The 24,913-nt window shown below is 47.1% G+C and overlaps 1 protein-coding gene across 1 annotated transcript in view; it reads left to right on the top strand.

Annotated features, from left to right (window-relative positions):
* LOC119957019 (mucin-5AC-like) overlaps positions 1-24,913 on the top strand; it is an 86,450-nt gene that overhangs the window by 25,935 nt on the left and 35,602 nt on the right. Inside the window, exons 6-11 of the mRNA XM_038784601.1 lie at positions 5,594-5,689; positions 9,421-9,510; positions 11,975-12,070; positions 15,337-15,426; positions 17,838-17,933; positions 21,209-21,298. Coding sequence (XP_038640529.1) covers positions 5,594-5,689; positions 9,421-9,510; positions 11,975-12,070; positions 15,337-15,426; positions 17,838-17,933; positions 21,209-21,298 — 558 coding nt within the window. The remainder of the gene's footprint in view (positions 1-5,593; positions 5,690-9,420; positions 9,511-11,974; positions 12,071-15,336; positions 15,427-17,837; positions 17,934-21,208; positions 21,299-24,913) is intronic.

Below are 24,913 nucleotides of genomic sequence, written 5' to 3' on the forward strand. Positions count from 1 at the left end.
GTAGGCCACCGTGCTGCCCACTATTGGCTAATCCTGAAACGACTTTGCTAGTTAACCGTTGAAATGTGGCTGGGGCATTTTTCAAGCAAAATGGCATAACTTTGAATTCGTATATGCCATCTGAAGCCACAAAAGATGAAACCTCCTTCGCCCTTTTGGATAAAGGTACCTGCCAGTAACCTTTAAATAAATCTTTGGACTGTGAGAGGAAACCGGAGCACCCGGAGGAAACCCATGCACACACAGGGAGGATGTGCAGACTCCACATAGGCAGTGGCCCAAGCTGGAATTGAACCTGGGACCCTGGAGCTGTGAAGCGATTGTGCTATCCACAATGCTACCGTGCTGCCCTCTAGCCATTTTAGTACTTCCTAATTTATCTCTTCAAACTTGACCATGTGATATCAATAGCTCTTTCAGGTCAGTCCGTTTTCATCTGGAAGGTAACTCAACAATGTATGCCAATTTTTAAGAACATCCTCGTTTTCCAACTTAATTTGAGATATGTCAAATTCACAGTCATCTGGATTTGGTTCGTCACTTTGAGTTATGATCATTAAAACCTCCTTTTTCTCTCCTTCCCTTTCAAAGTACCTTTTACGTATATTCACATGACACACGCGGTGAGTTTTCCTTCTATCCGGCGTTCGTACTACACAATTCACCTCACATAATTTCCTTTCAATCTGATAAGGTCCACAAGACCTTGCTTTTAAAGGTTCAACTACCACTGGTAACAATACTAAAACTGTATCCCCACTGCCAAAACTACGAACTTTGGATTTCTTGTCCGCTACCCGTTTCATCACATTTTGTGCAACTTTCAAATGTTGTCTAGCCAATTCACCTGCTCTATTTAATCGTTCCCTAAATTTGACACGTAATCCAATAGTGTAATTTCCGATTTCTCACTCATCAATTTTTCCTTAATCAATTTAAGTGGTCCTCTTACCTTATGATCAAAAATTAGTTCAAAAGGACTGAATTTGGTTGACTCATTAGGTGCATCCCTAATTGCAAACAGTACGAATGGAATTCCTGTATCCCAATTCTCTGGATAATCTTGACAATACGCTCTCAACATTGTCTTTAATGTCTGATGCCACCTTTCTAACGCTCCCTGCGATTCTGGATGGTACGTAGTTGATTAAAATTGTTTTATGCCTAAGCTGTCCATAGCTTCTTTAAAAAACCATCGAGGTAAAATTTGATCCTTGATCTGATTGTAATTCTGTCGGTAGTCCATTTCGAGTAAAGAAATTAAGTAACTCCTCCACAATGCTTTTAGCTCTAATATTGTGTACTGGAATGGCCTCTGGAAACCTAGTAGGCACATCCATTATAGTCAAAAGATATTGATTCCCACTTTATGCTTTAGGAAGCGGCCCTACACAATCAATTATGACCCTTGTAAAAGGTTCCTCAAATGCTGGAATGGGTATTAAGGGCACTGATTTTATCACTGCTTGAGGTTTCCCTTGACATGTGAGACATGATCGAAAAAAATTAACTACTTCCCACTAGTACCTCATGTGCTACGCGCAACACCTCCTTTCTATACCCAACTGGCAATACTATCCAATGAACTTCTGCCCACTTTTCATCCACCTGAATATGTAAATGTCAACATTACATCATCAAGCCATCACTTTTATGGTAATAACACTCTGGTATACACTCAGATTCCTCCTCCGTGTATGCTTTCTGATACATCTGTTTTATTTCTATATCTTCCTGTTGTAACTCCGCCACTTTTCCTGAACTAAAAATATCCGCTTCATCCTCCACCTTTTCTTCTTCCTTTTCAACCATCGGATCAAAAACTGTTTCTGATAATTGCACATCAACTTTATCTTCACTCTTTGATTTCTCCTCTTGTCCGAGCTCTGATTTTGCGATCTTGTTACTACGCAGTCCGGGAAAATCCCAGGATAATCGTCCTTCAACACTTCCATTGTCTGATTTTCCACTGGCTCATCAACAGTAGGCGTCACTCCCACCTGCGATCCATATATATCATTACCCAAGATAAACAGTATTCCTGAACAAGATAGCTTCTTTATTACTCCTACTACCACTTCACCACTCTTCACTGGACTTTCCCACCTTACCTTATATAATGGAACACTATTCTTCTCACCCTGAATTCCACACATTACCACCTTTTCTGGCAATATTCTTCCCAAACTCAAGAGCCCCTCGTCTCTTACGATTAAAGATTGACTAGCTCCCGTATCTCTTAAAATTGTGACTTCTTTACCTGCTCCTTCTGGTACACATGAGTAAACTTTACCCACACAACTACGTTCTTTAAAGTGATCTGGTACCTTCTTATCAATTACCTCTTGATCAGGTTGTACAATCATTTGCACCTCCTTCGCTTCACTTGGGCTTTCCTTTACCACTTTAATAAACCCTATTGTCTTACCCTGTTTTACCACATCAGCCTTCCCAGTGCTTTTCTTCAATCACCAACATTGTGACTTTACATGGCCTAGTTTATTGCAGTGAAAATAATTTAAACTTTTCATGTCTCTTCCACCCTCCTGGATTTCCTTTTCAGTCTGAGGTACACTCCCCTTATTATCTCCCATCAGATCTCCTTTACCTTTACTATTTGATTATTTCTCTTTTCCCCAGTTTCTATCACTCACAAGCTGAAACTGATGTCGGAAACAAAGCGTTGATTAATGAACTAATTTGTAATCATCTGCCATTTCTGCTGCTAACCTGGCAGTTTTAACCCTCTGCTCTTCCACATGAGTTCTCACTACATCAGGAATTGAATTTTTAAACACCTCCAAAAGTAAAATCTCTCTGAGAGGTTCATACATTTGGTCTATTTTCAAAGCCCTTATCCACCAATCAAAATTACTCTATTTGATCTTTTCAAACCCCATGTATCTTTCACCAGGTTATTTCCTTAAATTTTGAAAAACTTTGTCTGCTGGCCTCAGGCACTGGCTCATATGCATCTAAGATGGATGTTTTCACCTCCTCATACGACCTCCTCCAGGAGTGATGCAAACACTTCACGAGCTCTACCTACCAGCTTGGCTGAATCAGTAATATCCACATGTCCTGTGGCCAGTTCATTTGTTTAGCCATCTTCTCAAATGAAATTGAATAGGCTTCTGCCTCCTTCTCATCAAACCTTAGCAATGCTTGGACACATTTAAATAGATCCCCACCAAGCCTTCGACTATGAAGCTCTTTCTCACTATACTCATCACGATCCTCCAACTGTACGTTTCCCTTAACATCCATCAATTTTAACTGACTGTCATGTATCATGCCCATTTTCTGAAGTTCAAACTCACTCTTTTTCCCTTTCCTATCTCTCCCTTTCCCTTTCCTTTCTCTCTTTATCTTTTTCCTCCATCTCTTTTTCTTTTTCCCTGATCTGTACCTCCCTTTCACTTTCTTTTTGTTCTGCTCAGGCAATTCTTTCTTTTTCTCTTTCTTCGCTACCCTTTTCTTTTTCCCTAATCATTGGCTCCCTTTCTCTTTCTCTCATTGCATATTCAAGCTGCCTTAATTCTTTTTCATGTTCAAGTTGCTTAATCTGGAACTGGATCTTTGCCATTTCCAATGAGTCAGACTGTTTTTCAGGCAATTTTAAATGCTCAGCTCCCGCAGTAAGGACCTCTACTTTTCGTATTCCGTCAGGTAATGTTAACTGCAATGTTTTTGCCAAATGTAAAAGCCTCTATTTAGTCTCTGTTCGTAAGGAACTGCGTGTGACTGTCTCCACCCCCGAAAACTTCAGAGCCTCTGAAAGAGGCATTGTCCATAACACACTCCCTACTTAAAATGGAATACCACACCTGAAAAGCAACCACAATATGCTCACCCCTCACTGTCTTTAAGTTCACTAAGCCAGTCCAATAGATAGACTTTTATCCTGGACAAGCCCCCAATTTGATATTGGCCATGGTTGACAGAACCCCAAAGTGTATCATGGAGTTCACCTGACCTACAACTTTTAATAGATTCTGGTTTTGAGGAGCACACAGGTCTACCTAACAGATGTAGTGCAACAGAGAGTTAAAGTATTTTAAAATTAAAACAATTTTTATTTATGAAATATGTTAACACGTTATAAACCCACAGTAAACATCTTAACAACTATCAACACCAATAAATCCCCCACAGAATACAGTACTCTATAAGCAACTCTTAATCTTTCCCAGCAACATCCATAAGACAAAAAAGAACACTTTTTACAGAAAGACATCAGGTTCACTTCTCTACTGAGAGCAGTTACCACTTCGAAATCAACAAATGAACATTCTTTAGCTTGCAGAGATTTATACACATCTTGCTGTGACTGCAGCTTCTCCAAATCTAAAACAAAACTAATACACAGCCTGTAGCAGACAGCCCAAAGCGAAAGTAAATGCAGACAGCCCAGCTCCACCCACACTCTGACATCACTGACAAATACCCATTTCTTAAAGGAGGTAGAGACCAAGTGGGAGGTGGAGGTATGGACAGAGGGGAGTGGGAGGTAGGGACCATTGGGGAGTGCGTGGTAGGGACCCCGGGGAATGGGAGATCAGGAACACGTAAGAGAGGGAGGTATGGACAGGGGGGAGGGAGAGGTGAAGACTAAGTTGGACAGGGAGGTATGGGCAGGGGGGAATCGGGGGTAGGGACCATGGGGGAGTGGGAGGTAGACACCAAGTGGTATAGGGAGGTATTGACAGGGGGGAGGGGTAGGTCAGGACCGTGGAGGAGTGGGAGGTGGAGACCAAGTGGGAGAGGGATGTATGGACAGGGGGAAGTGGGAGGTAGAGACCGTGGAGGAGTGGGAAGTAGAGATCAAGTGGAAGGTTGAGGTATTATTTGGAGTGAGCAAAAGGAACTGAGGGCAGCGAGTCTAGAGACTCAGGGATGTTGGTCGTAACAGGGGACTGGATATAGTCACCCTTTGAGATCGGGAACGTACACATGGAGTTGAATGTAGCGACTGAAGAAATTTAAATCTAAGACATGAGTGGAAGTGGATGTCTGCTTTGATGGGAGTGAGGCATCAGTAACTGAAAGCAGTGGAATTTAAGCATGATGACCATTCTTCTTTACCAGATACAGAGGCATCCACAATTCAGGAACACGTAAATCCGACAACTCCAAAATACACTGATAAATCATCCAATAAACCCACTGCACCTTCCAGCTCGGGTTACATTGCTGTGATATTAAATCAGTCAGAATCTTTATGCAATGCGTCTTTGGAAATGCTCCCTCGCTGATCCCAATGAGTGATTTCAACTCTGGGGTGCGCCTGGAGACTGTGGAGGGGGCGGGGGGCTTGCGGGAGTGGGTGCTGCGTGGGGCGTGGAGTCTGTGGTGAAGGGAGGGAAAGGAGACTGAGAGGAATGTGAATAATATGTTGAAGAACATGGGATTGGATGATTTGCGTTGTTTGAAATTATTTAGCTGCCGTTATATGAACTCTAATATGCAGAGGACGTGCTTGTCAGTTCTTCTACTTCGCGTTCTCCTCGTTTTTTTTGCACGGCATGAATACCTGCCTGATGTGTTATTTCAGAACTCTAACCTTTGCTCTATGTCGTTCCAATTTTTACAGGACCAGAGCCGCCAAACCATCACATAACCGAAGGACCACCAACTGTAGAATCAACTGACCGTTCTTCGTCTGTTGCACTGGAAGCAACAACATTAAGTATCTGCCTGTCAATTTATTTTGAAGATAGTATTCAACCAATAAAACCCCACCCCAACAATACGCTCAGTTCTACACTCAGCTGAGTGAGAAAAATGAACTGAAGGCAGTGTTCCTCCAGATTGAGGGATGTGGGGTTCAGTGACAAGGGGACTGAATGTAGACACCTGGTGGAATCGGGATTGTACATATGGAGTTGGATGTAGCTGTGGTGGTCTTTGTGATTCTCGTGCTCAGGGTGGATATTGCAGTGTTCACAAAGGCCACAGAAGCTAAGTTTATTAACAAAGCGAACATTTAGTTACACTGCTGATTACAGCTCGACAATTTACTCCTATGGTAAAACATCTGAACTCAACTAACACTGGTCTCTACACTCTATCTATAACTGTACTCTGATCTCTCTCACTATTCCTATACTCTCGCTCCAGCCTTCCCCAAGAAGCCTGTAAATCAGTGTTTTATATAGTTATGCACCTAGCTCCATCTAGTGGTTACTTATCATATGACATTAACCCTTTGCATTCTGAACATTCCCCGTAACGTCACATCCTCCTGTCTTCGATAAAAGTGTTTGAAATTCTTTTTGACAATTTTTACATACATTGTTGAGAATGCTTTCGTACAGCTCATGTTTAATGTTCTGTTACACTTCATAATTGGAATTACAGAGTTACATTACTTTGTGTTTTACCAATTTAGTCGATTTGGTGGTTTTATTGTCATTTTTGACCTTCTCAATGCACTCGCAGTGTCATTGCAATCGCCTCTTGTCTGTTCTGTCTGTGTAGTTGATCACAACGATGGCAAGTCAATGTTGCAAAACATGGCGAATGGGTTTGTTGTTGTTGGCTCTGCAAACTGCAGCCAATACTTTGCTTTTGATAATGCTCTTCTGTTTCCACAAAACATCAGTCCAGCCGCAGTTTGCACCAGATACGATTGTGGTGAAAACTCATTTCCCACTTTCGCAAAATCTGTCCAACCACTCTTTGGAATACCATATCTTGACGACATCGCCTTTTAATGGTGGTAATTGTTTTGCATGCGTGTCATCGTATGCCTTTTACTTTGTTGTTGCTGCTGAATTCTTTCATGAATTAACTGCTCATTCATGTTTGAAATTCTTATGGCAGGCAGTATTGTACGAATGTTCCTTCCCATGAGCATCTGGTCAGGTGGCAATCCTGAGGATAAAGGAGTGCCTTTATCGCTTAACCGCACTAGCAACAAACTCGAATTACCATCAAATGTCTTTTTGAACAGTTGTTTCACTATTCCGACTCCTTTCTCTGCTTTCCAATTAGATTGTGGATATAATGGACTGGAGGTAATGTGTTGGACGGTGTGTGCTTCTGCAAATGATAACCATTCCCAAATATTGAAACAAGGTCCATTGTCCACCACAACTATTAATGGAATTCCGTGTCCAGCAAATACAGACTTCACCTCGCTTATTGCTTTGTGAACAGTCGATTCTGACAACGTTTTGAATTCAGGATAATTGGAATAGTAATGATTAAATCATCATTCCTTCTGAAATAGAACAGATCCACGCCAAACTTAGTGACGATCTCACTTGCCAGAAAGGTTCTTTTACATTGGGATGGTTGATGTGTTTGACTACACTCTTATTCATTCCGGGCCAGCACACTGACTGCCTGACACATTTTTTAATTCCAATAACTTCTATTGTCACAAATAGGCTTACATTAACACTGCAATGAAGTTACTGTGAAAAACCCCTGGTTGCCACCTTCCGGCGCCTATTTAGGTACACAGAGGAAGAATTCAGAGTGTCCAAATTATCTTACAGCACATCTTTCGGGACATGTGAGAGGAAACCAGAGCACCCATAGGAAAATCACGCAGAGACAGGAAGAAGGTGCAGGCTCCGCACAGTGACCCAAGCTGGGAATCGACCATAAGACCCTGACGTCCTGAAGCAATGTTTCTGACAACTGTGCTACTGTGTTGCTTCGACACTTCTCTATCCCTTGATGTCTTCATGTATCTTTTTTAGAATACCACTTCGTCGGCAGGAGGGTGTTACAATTCAGAATCCTTTCAATAGGAACCCATTTGTAACAGTCAGGTCATCCTTGATGCTTTGAAAGCTATTACAACTGCCATAAGGCCTTCCTTCTCTTAGGTTTCTTGATCACCCATTAAAGTACTGTGTCTTTTTGAGTTTCATTGCATATTGACTTTTGCTTTGCATCAGACACAGGTAACGTGTCTGCGACAAGTATGACATGTGTTTCCACATTTAGCACTGCTTCTGATGCTTCTTCACCATTCTAGCTTGTAGCTCATGACAATGCATCTGCAACAACTAGTTCTTTGCCCTCAGCTCCATGCTGAGATATGTTGGCAATCTAATTAGATGCACCAAATTTAATTTAATGCATGAATCTGCACCAATTAATGATGCCTTTGTGTCATCCACAATTTCAAAGTCCAATGGCATAAAGATGTCACTATTCTTTACCTTGATACAGACGGAACATTTCATCACTATTGCGTTCCCATTGTAGTCTGTCAACCGACAATTTGACTTTTTAATTTGTGTTATCTCCTGTAGTTGTTTGAGATCTGCCTTTGTGATTAAGTTTGCATGTGCCCCGTATCCAGCTTGAATGGACATCAGATACATTAATATTTAATGTTATGGTCCAATTGTTTATTCAATCGAAGAGTTGAAATATTTGTTTCTCATCAGTGTCCAGTGCATCAACTTTGGTTACAGTTCTACCATTAAGGGCTGGTTTAGCACAGGACTAAAGAGCTGGCTTTTAAAGCAGACCAAGGCAGTCCAGTAGCACGGTTCAATTCCCGTACCAGCCTCCCAGAACAGGCTCCGGAATGTGGCAACTAGGGGCTTTTCACAGGAACTTCATTTGAAGCCTACTTGTGACAATAAGCGATTTTCATTTCAGTTTTTCATTTCAAAGCTCACATTTATTTAAACTACTTATTAAAGCTCGATCACTTGCTCCTATAGTAAACAATAATCTAGAATTCTACAATCTGCCCTCAACTAATACTCGTCTCTGCACTCTATATATAACTGTTCTCTGATCGTCTCACTGCTCCTGTGCCCTCCTCTCCAGCCTTCTCCCAGAGCTCTGTGAGTCAGTGCTTTATAAAGTTCTGCATCTAGCTCCATCTAGTGGTTAATTATGATATGACATTAACCCTTTGCATTCTGAACATTCCCCATAATGTCACAGTAGTGATTGAAGGAATTTATCCATAATGCATCAGTGGAAGAGGATTTCTGCATTGGGGGAGTGACGTATACTAACTGAGGGCAATAGAATCTTCTGCATGAGGTAAATGGGTCATATCCATTTACCGATTGACTCATTGACTGACGTGTGTATTTATTGAGAGAGTGGGATGTTATTGACTGAGGGGATTTGAATGGTTTATTTGGTAGAACCTGATGGCTTTGGATGTAATGACTGACATAAATCGAACATATTAACAAAGTTCAATGAAAATCAGTGATTGGGTGGAGTAGGTTATAGTAACTGAGACACGTTTGATGCTGTGTGGTCGCATTTACTATCCAGCGCAAAGCTGTCTGTGATGCAGTGACAATGGGAATTTGGGTTGTTTCGGCGTGTTTATATTACCACTGGCATTTATGACTAAAGGAAATCTGGAAGAAACTGTTCAGATTCTCTGTCACTCTGGTGCTGAACGCTGTTTCCATTCCTACGCAGGGATATCCACAATTCAGAAACACGAAGATCCGACAACTCCAAAATACACGGATGACTCTTCCAATAAACTTCCTGCACTTTCCACCTCAGGTATAATTGCTGTGATATTAAATCAGTCAGAATCTTTATGTAAAGCGATTTCTGAAACGCTCTCTCTCTGTGAGCCACCCATTCCCAATTTGCGAATCAATGTTAGGCAACACATTGGGCGCAATTCTCCGCACTCACGACGGTGCGGAGAATAGCGGGGTTCGTTAATTTTTACGGCCACGCTGGTCTGACGTCCTCCCGCTATTCTCCCCGCCCCCCATGCCCGACTCCCGATACGAATCGCCGCCGCCGTTTTTTTTACGGCCAGCAGTGATTCTCAGCTGGCCGATGGGCCGAAGTCCAAGCCCTTTACGGCTGTTTTTACGAACGGCAAACACACCTGGTCTGGCCATTCGTAAAAACGGCCGTAAAGTCCCGATTTTGAAAACCATGGCACCGATTGGCACGGCAGTACCACGGCCGTGCCAAGGGTGCCATGGGCCCGCGATCATTGGGCACCGATCACGGGCAGCGGGTCCGATTCCCGCGCACTCTTTGTCCTTCCGCCGCCCTGCTGTATCACTTCGCGGGGCGGCTGAGGGGCATACCGGCCCGTGCATGCGCGGGTTTCGCGCAAATGCGCGATGACGTCATCCGCGCATGCGCGGGTTGGAGTCTTCCAATCCGCGCATGCGCGGCTGACGTCATGTGACGCGTCAGCCGTCGCAAAATCTGGCAAGCGGGCTTAACGAAATTCGTTAAGCCCGCGAGGCCGGAGTTTACGGCCGCGGCATACTAGCCCCGACTGGGGACCAGAATCAGGTTCCCGGTCGGGGAGGGGGGGGGGGGGGGGAGGCTGGCGTCAAACCTGCCCGGATTTGACGCCAGCCTTACGATTTCTCCCTGTCTGGGAGAATCGCGCCCACTATCTTTCAGCGTGCCAATCCACTGCCCACTAATGCATCCCTTCTGAGTGGGGGGTGGGGATGGTGTTGGGACTGGGGGCGGGAGGGCCGTGGGGCGTTAGCATGTGGGGGGGGTGGGGATGGCGTTGGGACTGGGGGCGGGAGGGCAGTGGGGCGTTAGCATGTGGGGGGGGAATGGCGTTGGGACTGGGGGTGGGAGGGCCGTGGGGCGTTAGCATGTGGGGGGGGAATGGCGTTGGGACTGGGGGCGGGAGGGCCGTGGGGCATTAGCATGTGGGGGGGGTGGGGATGGCGTTGGGACTGGGGGCGGGAGGGCAGTGGGGCGTTAGCATGTGGGGGGGGTGGGGATGGCGTTGGGACTGGGGGCGGGAGGGCCGTGGGGCGTTAGCATGTGGGGGGGGGAATGGCGTTGGGACTGGGGGCGGGAGGGCAGTGGGGCGTTAGCATGTGGGGGGGGGGTGGGGATGGCATTGGGACTGGGGGTGGGAGGGCCGTGGGGCGTTAGCATGTGGGGGGGGTGGGGATGGCGTTGAGACTGGGGGCGGGAGGGCCGTGGGGCGTTAGCATGTGGGGGGGGTGGGGATGGCGTTGGGACTGGGGGTGGGAGGGCCGTGGGACATTAGCATGTGGGGGGGGTGGGGATGGCGTTGGGACTGGGGGCGGGAGGGCCGTGGGGCGTTAGCATGTGGGGGGGGGGAATGGCGTTGGGACTGGGGGCGGGAGGGCCGTGGGGCGTTAGCATGCGGGGGGGGTGGGGATGGCGTTGGGACTGAGGGTGGGAGGGCAGTGGGGCGTTAGCATGTGGGGGGGATGGCATTGGGACTGGGGGTGGGAGGGCCGTGGGGCGTTAGCATGTGGGGGGGGATGGCATTGGGACTGGGGGTGGGAGGGCCATGGGGCGTTAGCAGGTGGGGGGGGATGGCGTTGGGACTGGGGGTGGGAAGGCCGTGGGGCGTTAGCATGTGGGGGGGGGGTGGTGTTGGGACTGGGGGTGGGAGGGCCGTGGGGCGTTAGCCTGTGTGGGGGGGGTGGGGATGGCGTTGGGACTGGGGGCGGGAGGGCCGTGGGGCGTTAGCATGTGGGGGGGGGTGGGGATGGCGTTGGGACTGGGGGCGGGAGGGCCGTGGGGCGTTAGCATGTGGGGGGGGGAATGGCGTTGGGACTGGGGGTGGGAGGGCCGTGGGGCGTTAGCATGTGGGGGGGGTGGGGATGGCGTTGGGACTGGGGGCGGGAGGGCCGCGGGGCGTTAGCATGTGGGGGGGGGGGGATGGCGTTGGGACTGGGGGCGGGAGGGCCGTGGGGCGTTAGCGTGTGGGGGGGTGGGGGTGGGATGGGGTCCTGCGGTGTAATGATGGTGCAGGTGTTGGGTAGTGGAGAGTGAGAAGAAAGCAAAACTTAGAATGAACAACATGAGATTAGTTGATTTTGCGTTGTTTGAAATAAATTTGTCTGACGTTGTATCAACTCTAACATGTAGAGGTGATGCCTGGCAATTCTTCTTCCATCCCGCTTTCTCCCAATATTTTCCAAACATGAATAACTGTTTGATGTGTTGTCGCACAGCTCAACTTCTGCTCTATCCCAATCCATTTTTACAGAATCATCAGAGAGCTCAGAAACGCACATAACAGAAGAATCATCTCCAGTACAATCAACTGACCCTCCGTCCGTGACAGTGGAAGCAACAACATTAAGTATCTGCCTGTCAATTCAATTTGAAGATAGTTTTCCTCCAATAAAATCCCGTCGCAACAATATATTCAGTTCTACAGTCCGCTGGGGTAGCCGGGCAGCATAGTGGTTAGCGCAAGGATCCCACGTTCGATTCCCGGCTGGGTCACTGTCTGTGCGGATAATACACGTGTTCTCGATTTAGTCGATTTGGTGGTTTTATTGTCATTTTTGACCTTCTCAATGCACTCGCAGTGTCATTGCAATCGCCTCTTGTCTGTTCTGTCTGTGTAGTTGATCACAACGATGGTAAGTCAATGTTGCAAAACATGGCGAATGGGTTTGTTGTTGTTGGCTCTGCAAACTGCAGCCAATACTTTGCTTTTGATAATGCTCTTCTGTTTCCACAAAACATCAGTCCAGCCGCAGTTTGTACCAGATACGATTGTGGTGAAAACTCATTTTCCACTTTCGCAAAATCTGTCCAACCACTCTTTGGAATACCATATCTTGACGACATCGCCTTTTAATGGCGGTAATTGTTTTGCATGCCTGTCATCGTACGCCTTTTACTTTGTTGTTGCTGCTGAATTCTTTCATGAATTAACTGCTCATTCATGTTTGAAATTCTTATGGCAGGCAGTATTGTACGAATGTTCCTTCCCATGAGCATCTGGTCAGGTGGCAATCCTGAGGATAAAGGAGTGCCTTTATCGCTTAACCGCACTAGCAACAAACTCGAATTACCATCAAATGTCTTTTTGAACAGTTGTTTCACTATTCCGACTCCTTTCTCTGCTTTCCAATTAGATTGTGGATATAATGGACTGGAGGTAATGTGTTGGACGGTGTGTGCTTCTGCAAATGATAACCATTCCCAAATATTGAAACAAGGTCCATTGTCCACCACAACTATTAATGGAATTCCGTGTCCAGCAAATACAGACTTCACCTCGCTTATTGCTTTGTGAACAGTCGATTCTGACAACGTTTTGAATTCAGGATAATTGGAATAGTAATGATTAAATCATCATTCATTCTGAAATAGAACAGATCCACGCCAAACTTTGACCATGGGTTAGTGACGATCTCACTTGCCAGAAAGGTTCTTTTACATTGGGATGGTTGATGTGTTTGACTTCACTCTTATTCATTCTGGGCCAGCACACTGACTGCCTGACACATTTTTTAATTCCAATAACTTCTATTGTCACAAATAGGCTTACATTAACACTGCAATGAAGTTACTGTGAAAAACCCCTGGTTGCCACCTTCCGGCGCCTATTTGGGTACACAGAGGAAGAATTCAGAGTGTCCAAATTATCTTACAGCACATCTTTCAGGACATGTGAGAGGAAACCAGAGCACCCAGAGGAGAACCACGCAGAGACAGGAAGAAGGTGCAGGCTCCGCACAGTGGCCCAAGCTGGGAATCGACCATAGGACCCTGACGTCCTGAAGCAATGTTGCTGACAACTGTGCTACTGTGTTGCTTCGACACTTCTCTATCTCTTGATGTCTTCATGTATCTTTTTTAGAATACCACTTCGTCGGCAGGAGGGTGTTACAATTCAGAATCCTTTCAATAGGAATCCATTTGTAACAGTCAGGTCATCCTTGATGCTTTGAAAGCTATTACAACTGCCATAAGGCCTTCCTTCTCTTAGGTTTCTTGATCACCCATTAAAGTACTGTGTCTTTTTGAGTTTCATTGCATATTGACTTTTGCTTTGCATCAGACATAGGTAACGTGTCTGCGACAAGTATGACATGTGTTTCCACATTTAGCACTGCTTCTGATGCTTCTTCACCATTCTAGCTTGTAGCTCATGACAATGCATCTGCAACAACTAGTTCTTTGCCCTCAGCTCCATGCTGAGATATGTTGGCAATCTAATTAGATGCACCAAATTTAATTTAATGCATGAATCTGCACCAATTAATGATGACTTTGTGTCATCCACAATTTCAAAGTCCAATGGCATAAAGATGTCACTATTCTTTACCTTGATACAGTAGGAACATTTCATCAGTATTGCGTTCCCATTGTAGTCTGTCAACCGACAATTTGACTTTTTAATTTGTGTTATCTCCTGTAGTTGTTTGAGATCTGCCTTTGTGATTAAGTTTGCATGTGCCCCGTATCCAGCTTGAATGGACATCAGATACATTAATATTTAATGTTACGGTCCAATTGTTTATTCAATCGAAGAGTTGAAATAATTGTTTCTCATCAGTGTCCAGTGCATCAACTTTGGTTACAGCTCTACCATTAAGGGCTGGTTTAGCACAGGACTAAAGAGCTGGCTTTTAAAGCAGACCAAGGCAGTCTAGTAGCACGGTTCAATTCCCGTACCAGCATCCCAGAATGTGGCGACTAGGGGCTTTTCACAGGAACTTAATTTGAAGCCTGCTTGTGACAATAAGCGATTTTCATTTCAGTGTTTCATTTCAAAGCTCACATTTATTTAAACTACTTATTAAAGCTCGATCACTTGCTCCTATAGTAAACAATAATCTAGAATTTTACAATCTGCCCTCAACTAATACTCGTCTCTGCACTCTATATATAACTGTTCTCTGATCGTCTCACTGCTCCTGTGCCCTCCTCTCCAGCCTTCTCCCAGAGCTCTGTGAGTCAGTGCTTTATAAAGTTCTGCATCGAGCTCCATCTAGTGGTTAATTATGATATGACATTAACCCTTTGCATTCTGAACATTCCCCATAATGTCACAGTAGTGATTGAAGGAATTTATCCATAATGCATCAGTGGAAGAGGATTTCTGCATTGGGGGGAGTGACGTATACTAACTGAGTATAACTAATAGAATCTTCTGCATGAGGTAAATGGGTCATATCCATTTACCGATGAGAGTGAGATATTGTGATTGTGTCGTATGGGTGGTGATTGAGTGGTCTGGACCTCATTGACAGACGTGTGTATTTATTGAGAGAGTGGGATGTTATTGACTGAGGGGATTTGAATGGTTTATTTGGTAGAACCTGATGGCTTTGGATGTAATGACTGACATAAATCGAACATATTAACAAAGTTCAATGAAAATCAGTGATTGGGTGGAGTAGGTTATAGTAACTGAGAGACGTTTGATGCTGTGTGGTCGCATATACTATCCAGCGCAAAGCTGTCTGTGATGCAGTGACAATGGGAATTTGGGTTGTTTCGGCGTGTTTATATTACCACTGGCATTTATGACTAAAGGAAATCTGGAAGAAACTGTTCAGATTCTCTGTCACTCTCGTGCTGAACGCTGTTTCCATTCCTACGCAGGGATATCCACAATTCAGAAACACGAAGATCCGACAATTCCAAAATACACGGATGACTCTTCCAATAAACTTCCTGCACTTTCCACCTCAGGTATAATTGCTGTGATATTAAATCAGTCAGAGTCTTTATGCAAAGCGATTTCTGAAACGCTCTCTCTCTGTGAGCCACCCATTCCCAATTTGCGAATCAATGTTAGGCAACACATTGGGTGCAATTCTCCGCACTCACGACGTTGCGGAGAATAGCGGGGTTCGTAAATTTTTACGGCCACGCTGGTCTGACGCCCTCCCGCTATTCTCCCCCCCCCCCCACGCCCGACTCCCGATACGAATCGCCGCCGCCGTTTTTTTACGGCCAGCAGTGATTCTCAGCTGGCCGATGGGCCGAAGTCCAAGCCCTTACCGGCTGTTTTTACGAACGGCAAACACACCTGGTCTGGCCATTCGTAAAAACGGCCGTAAAGTCCCGATTTTGAAAACCATGGCACCGGTTGGCACGGCAGTACCACGGCCGTGCCAAGGGTGCCATGGGCCCGCGATCATTGGGCACCGATCACGGGCAGCGGGTCCGATTCCCGCGCACTCTTTGTCCTTCCGCCGCCCTGCTGTATCACTTCGCAGGGCGGCTGAGGGGCATACCGGCCCGCGTATGCGCGGGTTTCGCGCAAATGCGCGATGACGTCATCCGCGCATGCGCGGGTTGGAGTCTTCCAATCCGCGCATGCGCGGCTGACGTCATGTGATGCGTCAGCCGTCGCAAACTCTGGCAAGCGGGCTTAACGAAATTCGTTAAGCCCGCGAGGCCGGAGTTTACGGCCGCGGCATACTAGCCCCGACTGGGGACCAGAATCGGTTCCCGGTCGGGGAGGGGGGGGGGGGGGGGGGGGGAGGCTGGCGTCAAACCTGCCCGGATTTGACGCCAGCTTTACGATTTCTCCCTGTCTGGGAGAATCGCGCCCACTATCTTTCAGCGTGCCAATCCACTGCCCACTAATGCATCCCTTCTGAGTGGGGGGTGGGGATGGTGTTGGGACTGGGGGCGGGAGGGCCGTGGGGCGTTAGCATGTGGGGGGGGGTGGGGATGGCGTTGGGACTGGGGGCGGGAGGGCAGTGGGGCGTTAGCATGTTGGGGGGGTGGGGATGGCGTTGGGACTGGGGGCGGGAGCGCCGTGGGGCGTTAGCATGTGGGGGGGAATGGCGTTGGGACTGGGGGTGGGAGGGCCGTGGGGCGTTAGCATGTGGGGGGGGGTGGAGATGGCGTTGAGACTGGGGGCGGGAGGGCCGTGGGGCTTTAGCATGTGGGGGGGCTGGGGATGGCGTTGGGACTGGGGGTGGGAGGGCCGTGGGGCGTTAGCATGTGGGGGGGGTGGGGATGGCGTTGGGACTGGGGGCGGGAGGGCCGTGGGGCGTTAGCATGTGGGGGGGGGAATGGCGTTGGGACTGGGGGCGGGAGGGCCGTGGGGCGTTAGCATGCGGGGGGGGGGTGCGGATGGCGTTTGGACTGGGGGTGGGAGGGCCGTGGGTCGTTAGCATGTGGGGGGGGATGGCTTTGGGACTGGGGGCGGGAGGGCCGTGGGGCGTTAGCATGTGGGGGGGGATGGCGTTGGGACTGGGGGCGGGAGGGCCGTGGGGCGTTAGCATGTGGGGGTGGGGATGGCGTTGGGACTGGGGGTGGGAGGGCCGTGGGGCGTTAGCATGTGGGGGGGGGTGGGGATGGCGTTGGGACTGGGGGCGGGAGGGCAGTGGGGCGTTAGCATGTGGGGGGGGAATGGCGTTGGGACTGGGGGCGGGAGGGCCGTGGGGCGTTAGCATGTGGGGGGGGAATGGCGTTGGGACTGGGGGCGGGAGGGCCGTGGGGCATTAGCATGCGGGGGGGGGGTGGGGATGGCGTTGGGACTGGGGGTGGGGGGGCCGTGGGGCGTTAGCATGTGGGGGGGATGGCATTGGGACTGGGGGCGGGAGGGCCGTGGGGCGTTAGCATGTGGGGGGGGGGATGGCATTGGGACTGGGGGCGGGAGGGCCGTGGGGCTTTAGCATGTGGGGGGGGTGGGGATGGCGTTGGGACTGGGGGCGGGAGGGCCGTGGGGCGTTAGCATGTGGGGGGGGGTGGGGATGGCGTTGGGACTGGGGGTGGGAGGGCCGTGGGGCGTTAGCATGTGGGGGGGGTGGGGATGGCGTTGGGACTGGGGGTGGGAGGGCCGTGGGGCGTTAGCATGTGTGGGGGTGGGGGTGGGATGGGGTCCTGCGGTGTAATGATGGTGCAGGTGTTGGGTAGTGGAGAGTGAGAAGAAAGCAAAACTTAGAATGAACAACATGAGATTAGTTGATTTTTCGTTGTTTGAAATAAATTTGTCTGACGTTGTATCAACTCTAACATGTAGAGGTGATGCCTGGCAATTCTTCTTCCATCCCGCTTTCTCCCAATTTTTTCCAAACATGAATAACTGTTTGATGTGTTGTTGCACAGCTCAACTTCTGCTCTATCCCAATCCATTTTTACAGAATCATCAGAGAGCTCAGAAACGCACATAACAGAAGAATCATCTCCAGTACAATCAACTGACCCTCCGTCCGTGACAGTGGAAGCAACAACATTAAGTATCTGCCTGTCAATTCAATTTGAAGATAGTTTTCCCCCAATAAAATCCCGTCGCAACAATATATTCAGTTCTACAGTCCGCTGGGGTAGCCGGGCAGCATAGTGGTTAGCGCAAGGATCCCACGTTCGATTCCCGGCTGGGTCACTGTCTGTGCGGATAATACACGTGTTCTCGATTTAGTCGATTTGGTGGTTTTTGTCATTTTTGACCTTCTCAATGCACTCGCAGTGTCATTGTAATCGCCTCTTGTCTGTTCTGTCTGTGTAGTTGATCACAACGATGGTAAGTCAATGTTGCAAAACATGGTGAATGGGTTTGTTGTTGTTGGCTCTGCAAACTGAAGCCAATACTTTGCTTTTGATAATGCTCTTCTGTTTCCACAAAACATCAGTCCAGCCGCAGTTTGTACCAGATACGATCGGGGTGAAAACTCATTTCCCACTTTCACAAAATCTGTCCAACCACTCTTTGGAATACCATATCTTGACGACATCGCCTTTTAATGGCGGTAATTGTTTTGCATGCCTGTCATCGTACGCCTTTTACTTTGTTGTTGCTGCTGAATTATTTCATGAATTAACTGCTCATTCATGTTTGAAATTCTTATGGCAGGCAGTATTGTACGAATGTTCCTTCCCATGAGCATCTGGTCAGGTGGCAATCCTGAGGATAAAGGAGTGCCATTATCGCTTAACCGCACTAGCAACAAACTCGAATTACCATCAAATGTCTTTTTGAACAGTTGTTTCACTATTCCGACTCCTTTCTCTGCTTTCCAATTAGATTGTGGATATAATGGACTAGAGTTAATGTGTTGGACGGTGTGTGCTTCTGCAAATGATAACCATTCCCAAATATTGAAACAAGGTCCATTGTCCACCACAACTATTAATGGAATTTCGTGTCCAGCAAATACAGACTTCACCTCGCTTATTGCATTGTGAACAGTCGATTCTGACAACGTTTCGAATTCAGGATAATTGGAATAGTAATGATTAAATCATCATTCCTTCTGAAATAGAACAGATCCATGCCAAACTTTGACCATGGGTTAGTGACGATCTCACTTGCCAGAAAGGTTCTTTTACATTGGGATGGTTGATGTGTTTGACTACACTCTTATTCATTCCGGGCCAGCACACTGACTGCCTGACACATTTTTTAATTCCAATAACTTCTATTGTCACAAATAGGCTTACATTAACACTGCAATGAAGTTACAGTGAAAAACCCCTGGTTGCCACCTTCCGGCGCCTATTTGGGTACACAGAGGAAGAATTCAGAGTGTCCAAATTATCTTACAGCACATCTTTCGGGACATGTGAGAGGAAACCAGAGCACCCAGAGGAGAACCACGCAGAGACAGGAAGAAGGTGCAGGCTCCGCACAGTGACCCAAGCTGGGAATCGACCATAGGACCCTGACGTCCTGAAGCAATGTTTCTGACAACTGTGCTACCGTGTTGCTTCGACACTTCTCTATCCCTTGATGTCTTCATGTATCTTTTTTAGAATACCACTTCGTCGGCAGGAGGGTGTTACAATTCAGAATCCTTTCAATAGGAATCCATTTGTAACAGTCAGGTCATCCTTGATGCTTTGAAAGCTATTACAACTGCCATAAGGCCTTCCTTCTCTTAGGTTTCTTGATCACCCATTAAAGTACTGTGTCTTTTTGAGTTTCATTGCATATTGACTTTTGCTTTGCATCAGACACAGGTAACGTGTCTGCGACAAGTATGACATGTGTTTCCACATTTAGCACTGCTTCTGATGCTTCTTCACCATTCTAGCTTGTAGCTCATGACAATGCATCTGCAACAACTAGTTCTTTGCCCTCAGCTCCATGCTGAGATATGTTGGCAATCTAATTAGATGCACCAATTTTAATTTAATGCATGAATCTGCACCAATTAATGATGACTTTATGTCATCCACAATTTCAAAGTCCAATGGCATAAAGATGTCACTATTCTTTACCTTGATACAGTAGGAACATTTCATCAGTATTGCGTTCCCATTGTAGTCTGTCAACCGACAATTTGACTTTTTAATTTGTGTTATCTCCTGTAGTTGTTTGAGATCTGCCTTTGTGATTAAGTTTGCATGTGCCCCGTATCCAGCTTGAATGGACATCAGATACATTAATATTTAATGTTATGGTCCAATTGTTTGTTCAATCGAAGAGTTGAAATATTTGTTTCTCATCAGTGTCCAGTGCATCAACTTTGGTTACAGTTCTACCATTAAGGGCTGGTTTAGCACAGGACTAAAGAGCTGGCTTTTAAAGCAGACCAAGGCAGTCCAGTAGCACGGTTCAATTCCCGTACCAGCCTCCCAGAACAGGGTCCGGAATGTGGCGACTAGGGGCTTTTCACAGGAACTTAATTTGAAGCCTGCTTGTGACAATAAGCGATTTTCATTTCAGTGTTTCATTTCAAAGCTCACATTTATTTAAACTACTTATTAAAGCTCGATCACTTGCTCCTATAGTAAACAATAATCTAGAATTTTACAATCTGCCCTCAACTAATACTCGTCTCTGCACTCCATATATAACTGTTCTCTGATCGTCTCACTGCTCCTGTGCCCTCCTCTCCAGCCTTCTCCCAGAGCTCTGTGAGTCAGTGCTTTATAAAGTTCTGCATCGAGCTCCATCTAGTGGTTAATTATGATATGACATTAACCCTTTGCATTCTGAACATTCCCCATAATGTCACAGTAGTGATTGAAGGAATTTATCCATAATGCATCAGTGGAAGAGGATTTCTGCATTGGGGGAGTGACGTATACTAACTGAGTATAACTAATAGAATCTTCTGCATGAGGTAAATGGGTCATATCCATTTACCGATGAGAGTGAGATATTGTGATTGTGTCGTATGGGTGGTGATTGAGTGGTCTGGACCTCATTGACTGACGTGTGTATTTATTGAGAGAGTGGGATGTTATTGACTGAGGGGATTTGAATGGTTTATTTGGTAGAACCTGATGGCTTTGGATGTAATGACTGACATAAATCGAACATATTAACAAAGTTCAATGAAAATCAGTGATTGGGTGGAGTAGGTTATAGTAACTGAGAGACGTTTGATGCTGTGTGGTCGCATTTACTATCCAGCGCAAAGCTGTCTGTGATGCAGTGACAATGGGAATTTGGGTTGTTTCGGCGTGTTTATATTACCACTGGCATTTATGACTAAAGGAAATCTGGAAGAAACTGTTCAGATTCTCTGTCACTCTCGTGCTGAACGCTGTTTCCATTCCTACGCAGGGATATCCACAATTCAGAAACACGAAGATCCGACAACTCCAAAATACACGGATGACTCTTCCAATAAACTTCCTGCACTTTCCACCTCAGGTATAATTGCTGTGATATTAAATCAGTCAGAATCTTTATGCAAAGCGATTTCTGAAACGCTCTCTCTCTGTGAGCCACCCATTCCCAATTTGCGAATCAATGTTAGGCAACACATTGGGCGCAATTCTCCGCACTCACGACGGTGCGGAGAATAGCGGGGTTCGTAAATTTTTACGGCCACGCTGGTCTGACGCCCTCCCGCTATTCTCCCCCCCCCCCCCCCACGCCCGACTCCCGATACGAATCGCCGCCGCCGTTTTTTTACGGCGAGCAGCGATTCTCAGCTGGCCGATGGGCCGAAGTCCAAGCCCTTTACGGCTGTTTTTACGAACGGCAAACACACCTGGTCTGGCCATTCGTAAAAACGGCCGTAAAGTGCCGATTTCTAAAACCATGGCACCGATTGGCACGGCAGTACCACGGCCGTGCCAAGGGTGCCATGGGCCCGCGATCGGTGGGCACCGATCGCGGGCAGCGGGTCCGATTCCCGCGCACTCTTTGTCCTTCCGCCGCCCTGCTGTATCACTTCGCGGGGCGGCTGAGGGGCATCCCGGCCCGCGCATCCGCGGGTTTCGCCCAAATGCGCGATGACGTCATCCGCGCATGCACGGGTTGGAGTCTTCCAATCCACGCATGCGCGGCTGATGTCATATGACGCGTCAGCTGGCGCAAACTCTGGCAAGCGGGCTTAACGAAATTCGTTAGGCCCGCGATGCCGGAGTTTACGGCTGCGGCATACTAGCCCCGACCGGGGACCAGAATCGGTTCCCGGTCGGAGAGGGGGGGGGGGGGGGGGGGCTGGCGTCAAACCTGCCCGGATTTGACGCCAGCCTTACGATTTCTCCCTCTCTGGGAGAATCGTGCCCACTATCTTTCAGCGTGCCAATCCACTGCCCACTAATGCATCCCTTCTGAGTGGGGGGTGGGGATGGTGTTGGGACTGGGGGCGGGAGGGCCGTGGGGCGTTAGCATGTGGGGGGGGGAATGGCGTTGGGACTGGGGGCGGGAGGGCCGTGGGGCGTTAGCATGTGGGGGGGGGAATGGCGTTGGGACTGGGGGCGGGAGGGCCGTGGGGCGTTAGCATGTGGGGGGGGGGATGGCATTGGGACTGGGGGTGGGAGGGCCGTGGGGCGTTAGCATGTGTGGGGGTGGGGGTGGGATGGGGTCCTGCGGTGTAATGATGGTGCAGGGTAGCAGGGTAGCATGGTGATTAGCATAAATGCTTCACAGCTCCAGGGTCCCAGGTTCGATTCCCGGCTGGGTCACTGTCTGTGTGGAGTCTGCACGTCCTCCCCCTGTGTGCGTGGGTTTCCTCCGGGTGCTCCGGTTTCCTCCCACAGTCCAAAGATGTGCGGGTTAGGTGGATTGGCCATGCTAAATTGCCCGTAGTGTCCTAATAAAAGTAAGGTTAAGGGGGGGTTGTTGGGTTACGGGCATAGGGTGGATACGTGGGTTTGAGTAGGGTGATCATGGCTCGGCACAACATTGAGGGCCGAAGGGCCTGTTCTGTGCTGTACTGTTCTATGTTCTATGTTCTAGGTGTTGGGTAGTGGAGAGTGAGAAGAAAGCAAAACTTAGAATGAACAACATGAGATTAGTTGATTTTGCGTTGTTTGAAATAAATTTGTCTGACGTTGTATCAACTCTAACATGTAGAGGTGATGCCTGGCAATTCTTCTTCCATCCCGCTTTCTCCCAATATTTTCCAAACATGAATAACTGTTTGATGTGTTGTTGCACAGCTCAACTTCTGCTCTATCCCAATCCATTTTTACAGAATCATTAGAGGACTCAGAAACGCATATAACAGAAGAATCATCTCCAGTACAATCAACTGACCCTCCGTCCATGACAGTGGAAGCAACAACATTAAGTATCTGCCTGTCAATTCAATTTGAAGATAGTTTTCCCCCAATAAAATCCCGTCGCAACAATATATTCAGTTCTACAGTCCACTGGGGTAGCAGGGCAGCATAGTGGTTAGCGCAAGGATCCCACGTTCGATTCCCGGCTGGGTCACTGTCTGTGCGGATAATACACGTGTTCTCGATTTAGTCGATTTGGTGGTTTTTTGTCATTTTTGACCTTCTCAATGCACTCGCAGTGTCATTGCAATCGCCTCTTGTCTGTTCTGTCTGTGTAGTTGATCACAACGATGGTAAGTCAATGTTGCAAAACATGGTGAATGGGTTTGTTGTTGTTGGCTCTGCAAACTGCAGCCAATACTTTGCTTTTGATAATGCTCTTCTGTTTCCACAAAACATCAGTCCAGCCGCAGTTTGTACCAGATACGATCGGGGTGAAAACTCATTTCCCACTTTCACAAAATCTGTCCAACCACTCTTTGGAATACCATATCTTGACGACATCGCCTTTTAATGGCGGTAATTGTTTTGCATGCCTGTCATCGTACGCCTTTTACTTTGTTGTTGCTGCTGAATTCTTTCATGAATTAACTGCTCATTCATGTTTGAAATTCTTATGGCAGGCAGTATTGTACGAATGTTCCTTCCCATGAGCATCTGGTCAGGTGGCAATCCTGAGGATAAAGGAGTGCCTTTATCGCTTAACCGCACTAGCAACAAACTCGAATTACCATCAAATGTCTTTTTGAACAGTTGTTTCACTATTCCGACTCCTTTCTCTGCTTTCCAATTAGATTGTGGATATAATGGACTGGAGTTAATGTGTTGGACGGTGTGTGCTTCTGCAAATGATAACCATTCCCAAATATTGAAACAAGGTCCATTGTCCACCACAACTATTAATGGAATTCCGTGTCCAGCAAATACAGACTTCACCTCGCTTATTGCATTGTGAACAGTCGATTCTGACAACGTTTCGAATTCAGGATAATTGGAATAGTAATGATTAAATCATCATTCCTTCTGAAATAGAACAGATCCATGCCAAACTTTGACCATGGGTTAGTGACGATCTCACTTGCCAGAAAGGTTCTTTTACATTGGGATGGTTGATGTGTTTGACTACACTCTTATTCATTCCGGGCCAGCACACTGACTGCCTGACACATTTTCTAATTCCAATAACTTCTATTGTCACAAATAGGCTTACATTAACACTGCAATGAAGTTACTGTGAAAAACCCCTGGTTGCCATCTTCCGGCGCCTATTTGGGTACACAGAGGAAGAATTCCGAGTGTCCAAATTATCTTACAGCACATCTTTCGGGACATGTGAGAGGAAACCAGAGCACCCAGAGGAGAACCACGCAGAGACAGGAAGAAGGTGCAGGCTCCGCACAGTGACCCAAGCTGGGAATCGACCATAGGACCCTGACGTCCTGAAGCAATGTTTCTGACAACTGTGCTACCGTGTTGCTTCGACACTTCTCTATCTCTTGATGTCTTCATGTATCTTTTTTAGAATACCACTTCGTCGGCAGGAGGGTGTTACAATTCAGAATCCTTTCAATAGGAATCCATTTGTAACAGTCAGGTCATCCTTGATGCTTTGAAAGCTATTACAACTGCCATAAGGCCTTCCTTCTCTTAGGTTTCTTGATCACCCATTAAAGTACTGTGTCTTTTTGAGTTTCATTGCATATTGACTTTTGCTTTGCATCAGACACAGGTAACGTGTCTGCGACAAGTA

This window comes from Scyliorhinus canicula, chromosome 25 (assembly GCF_902713615.1).
Source record: "Scyliorhinus canicula chromosome 25, sScyCan1.1, whole genome shotgun sequence".
NCBI lineage: Eukaryota > Metazoa > Chordata > Chondrichthyes > Carcharhiniformes > Scyliorhinidae > Scyliorhinus > Scyliorhinus canicula.